At 43.9% G+C, this 4,745-nt stretch overlaps 1 protein-coding gene across 1 annotated transcript; it reads left to right on the forward strand.

Annotated features, from left to right (window-relative positions):
- The first annotated feature begins 3,471 nt into the window (after positions 1–3,471).
- On the forward strand, positions 3,472–4,350 carry LOC143622525 (uncharacterized). The gene is made up of 2 exons (XM_077093644.1): positions 3,472–3,616; positions 3,923–4,350. Exons 1-2 carry the CDS (start codon positions 3,472–3,474, stop codon positions 4,348–4,350), a joined length of 573 nt encoding a protein of 190 aa, XP_076949759.1.
- Positions 4,351–4,745: the final 395 nt, after the last annotated feature.

The following is a 4,745-nucleotide window of genomic DNA, read 5'->3' on the forward strand; positions in this document are numbered from 1 at the left end:
AATCGAATTGGCATCCGGCCGGTGGGCCACCTGGTTTCCAAGCTCCCTATAACCGAAATCAGGGACAGTACAACAACGAAGGTTCCAATGGTCAAAGTTCAAATAATGTGCGAGATCTGAGTAAGAAGTTGGACGAGATAATGCAGCATATGGTTACTAGATATCAAGCCACTCAAAAGACCCTTTCCGAACATGATCTGCTTTTCAAGAATCAACAATCAGCTATGCTCGACATGCAAAGAACCATTGGTGATATAGCCCGACAGTTGAATGAAAGACCCCCGGGATAGTTTTCAGGTTCTACTCAACAGAATCCAGCCGCTCAAATAAAGGCGATTACTACTCGTAGCGGCAGGGTTTTGGGTCCCTAGGTGTGAAGGAATGAAGATGAGGAGGTGATGGATGAAAAGATCAAGATGGAAGTACCGGGTAAAGTGCAGAACACCGCACCAGTTGCACCGCCAGTAGAGAAGAAGCCGGTTGAAGTCCGGCCATCACCTTTGATTGATCATTCTCGTATCCCGTATCCCTCTCGCGCAAAACACCAGAAATACACGCGAGAGTATTGACACTTTCTTGATATGTTCCGACAATTGAAGATTAATCTCCCGTTCATTGAAGCCCTCCAACACATGCCGAAATACGCAAAGTTCTTGAAAGACCTGTTGATGAGGAAGGATAGGTTGGGGGAGGTGTCATTGATTCCCCTCATGGGAGATTGTTCGGCGGTAGTGTTGAACCACGTACCCGAGAAGTTGTCAGATCCGGGTGTGTTTACGATTCCGTGTTTGTTTGGTAGTGATGCGATGAGCCATGCATTGGCGGATTTGGGTGTGAGTATTAATTTGATGCCGTATTCTTTGTAAGAGAAGTTGGAGTTAGGCGAGCTCACATCGACTCGCATGTCTTTATCATTAGCCGATCGTTCGGTTAAGTATCCGCGAGGTATTATTGAGAACTTGCTAGTAAAGGTGGATAAGTTGGTGTTCTCGGTAGATTTTGTGGTGCTTGACATGGAGACCGGCGAGAAGGTTCCCATTATTCTTGGTCGTCCATTCTTACGTACTGCAAAGGCGCTTATCGGTGTGTATGATGGGAAGATCAAGCTTCGGGTCGGTGATGAAAATGTTACTTATGATGTCGCGAGGTCGATGAAGCACCCGAGTGATCAAGATGATTTCAGTGGTCCATGCCACTCGGTTTATTTTATTAACTCGTTTATTGCAGGTGTGGATAAATGTTTCGATTACAATTGTGGTACGGATCTCGTGGGAGCTAATGGTTTGGTCGATTGTGATGATTTGGGGGAGGATGAGTTAGGTGAGAACGATTCAGTTTGTGATGAGTTGGCTGAGATTTCGGGTTTGCCCGAGATGATAGAGGTGAATGAGATTAGTTGTGAGAGTGAGGCGGGCTCTGAGGAGAAACCCGCTCCGTTGGAATTGAAGGTACTCCCGTCACACTTGGAGTATGCGTATCTTGATGAGGGCTCGAACTTGCCCGTTATTGTGTCATCCAAGCTGATGGAATAACATAAGTTAAAGTTGATAGACGTGTTGAAGCTACACAAGGGGGCGACTGCATGGAGATTATCCGATATTCAAGGTATTAGCCACGCTTATTGCACGCACCGGATTATAATGGAGGATGAGTACAAACCGGTGGTGCAACCACAAAGACGTCTCAATCCGAATATGCAAGAGGTGGTAAAGAAGGAGGTATTGAAGTTGATGGATACCGGGATGATTTACCCGATTTCCGATTCTCCATGGGTGAGTCCGACTCAAGTTGTCCCAAAAAAGGGAGGTATGACTGTGGTGATGAATGAGAAGAATGAGTTTATCCCTTCACGTACGGTTACCGGTTGGAGAGTGTGTATTGACTATCGGCGGTTGAATGATGCCACCCGGAAGGACCACTTCCCATTGCCGTTTATTGATCAAATGTTGGAGCGTTTGGCAGGTCAGAAATTTTATTGTTTTCTTGATGGTTTTTCAAGTTATTTTCAAATTCCCATTGCACTGGAAGACCAAGAGAAGACGACTGTTACATATCCCTATGGCACGTTTGCGTACCGTCGCATGCCGTTTGGACTATGTAACGCTCCAGCTACCTTTCAGCGTTGTATGGTGGCCATTTTTCAAGATATGATAAAGACGTCCATGGAGGTGTTTATGGACGATTTTTCGGTTTACGGTAATTCTTTCGATCATTGTTTGGCTAATCTGGAGAAGATGTTGAAGAGGTGCTTTGAAACGAAGTTGATGTTGAATTGGGAGAAATGCCATTTTATGGTGACGGAAGGGATCGTGTTGGGTCATAAGATCTCGAGAGATGATATTGAGGTGGATCGAGCGAAGATTGACACTATAAGCAGACTTCCTCCACCGACGAATGTGAAGGCGATTAGGAGTTTCTTGGGCCATGCGGGGTTCTATCGGCGATTTATCAAAGATTTCTCCAAAATACCCACCCGATGACCCGACTCCTCGAGAAAGATGTGCCATTCGTATTTGATGATGAGTGTTTGAAGGCGTTCACATATTTGAAAGAGAAGCTCGTAAGTGCTCCTATTCTTTATTCTCCCGATTGGAGTTTGTCGTTCGAGCTTATGTGCGATGCTAGTGATTATGCGGTTGGAGCGGTTTTGGGGCAAAGACGAGATAAACATTTTCACCCCATCTATTATGCTAGTAAGACGTTGAATGATGTCCTAGAAAACTACACCACCACCGAGAAGGAGCTTTTAGCTGTTGTTTTTACATTTGACAAGTTCCGCTCCTATCTCGTGCTTTCGAAGACCACCGTTTTTACCGATCATGCAGCCTTGCATTTTCTCTTTCAGAAGAAAGACGCGAAGCCTCGTCTTATACGGTGGATTCTTCTACTTTCAGAGTTTGACATCGAGATTAAAGATAAAAGGGGTGCGGAAAACGTAGCGGCCGATCATCTATCCCGGTTAGAGGACCCGAGGAGAGAAGAGTTGCGTGAGGAGGATATTGGAGATACATTCCCTCACGAGTCGATCGATTTTGTTGCGGCTGAAAAGTAAGGTATGCCATGGTTCTCTGATTTTGCTAATTATTTGGCTAATGGTTTTATTTTGGAGGGTATGACTACGCAACAAAAGAAGAAGTTCTTTCGGGATGTGAATAGGTATGTGTGGGATGATCCATTCTTGTTTAAGATTGGTGGTGATCCGATTTTGAGGAGATGTGTAACAAAAGAGGAAGGTTGGGATATCTTAAAGCATGTTCACGAGGGGTTGACTGGAAGTCATCATGGTGCGCATGCTACCGCGCAGAAGGTGCTTGATAGTGGGTTTTATTGGCCAACAATTGTTAAAGATGCTGAAGAGTTTGTGAAGCTTTGTGACGCATGCCAAAGAACAGGTAATATTTCATCCAAGAATGAGATGCCTCAAAACCCAATACAAATTCTGAAATCTTTGATGTGTGGGGCATCGACTTCATGGGACCGTTTCCCACGTCGGGTGGTAATAAGTATATCTTAATTGCGATTGATTATGTGTCGAAGTGGGTGGAAGCCCAAGCGTTGGCCATAAATGATGCACGAGTTGTTGTGAGGTTCTTTAAGAAGTTGTTTACTCGTTTCGGTACTCTGAGAGCTATTATTAGTGATCGGGGCACCCATTTTTGTAATACCGTCATGGTGAAGGCATTAGCTCGTTATGGGGTTACTCATCGTACCTCTACTGCTTATCACCCTTAAACGAATGGTCAAGTCGAGAACGCAAATCGAGGGGTGAAGAGGATTTTGGAGAAGAAGGTTGGGGTTAGTCGGAAAGATTGGTCGGAGAAGTTAGATGATGCGTTGTGGGCATTTCGGACCGCGTACAAGACTCCGTTGGGTACTACACCATTTATGCTTGTGTATGGTAAGTCTTGTCATTTGCCGGTAGAGTTGGAGCATCGTGCTTATTGGGCATTGAAGACGGTGAATGTTGATCTTACCGGGGCCGCAAGGAAAAGGTATTTTCAGATTCATGAGTTGGAAGAGCTTCGGGACGCGGCATATTCTCGATCGTTGAACATTAAAGAAAAGACGAAAGCGTTACACGATCGGCGTTTGAAAGGCGGAAAACAGTTCAAGAAAGGCGATAAGGTATTGTTATTTAATTCTCGTTTGAAGTTGTTTGCAGGAAAGTTGATATCAAAGTGGACGGGACCGTACTTGGTGAAAGAAGTTTTCCCGTATGGAGTGGTGGAGTTGGAGAATCCAGATAATGGAACGTCCTGGAAAGTGAATGGTCATCGATTAAAGCATTATCTTGGAGGACCGGATGAATCAATCGAGGTGGAGGAAACTCCTCTCGATCGGTTGCGTTGAATTGTCACACATGGTTCTTGAGTGAATACTCAAGTGTAGAGTTTGTACATTCTTTCCTATTTTAATTCTATTTTATTTTTATTTTTCTTTGAGTCACTAACGTAGTTTTTTGTAGTTTTTCTTTATTTTTAAGTTTTTTTAAGTTTTGAAGGAAGATAGAGAGAAGATCCCCTTGAAGTCAAATGCAACATTCAAGTGTGGGGATGGAGCAGCAGGAGCCGTATACTTTTCTGATTATTTATTTGTTGTTTTTAATCCATATTTATTAGTTTGATTGGTTGGTCTGGTTCCATACTTTGAATTATTATATTTATCGAGGTTGATAAGATAAATTTTTAGATATTGTTTGTATTGTTGCCGCTTCCGTTCGTGTACGAGAGAAAGGAGCTACCGAT

Source organism: Bidens hawaiensis, unplaced genomic scaffold (genome assembly GCF_021521415.1).
Source record: "Bidens hawaiensis isolate Kalapana, Puna unplaced genomic scaffold, B.hawaiensis_p1.1 tig00003182_1, whole genome shotgun sequence".
NCBI lineage: Eukaryota > Viridiplantae > Streptophyta > Magnoliopsida > Asterales > Asteraceae > Bidens > Bidens hawaiensis.

Excerpts from the sequence above, each read along its gene's own strand:
- LOC143622525 (XM_077093644.1), top strand. The coding sequence starts at position 3,472 with ATGGGACCGTTTCCCACGTCGGGTGGTAATAAGTATATCTTAATTGCG. Across the intron at positions 3,617-3,922 it reads GAAGTTGTTTACTCGTTTCG|AGTTGGAGCATCGTGCTTAT; the intron begins GTACTCTGAGAG and ends ATTTGCCGGTAG.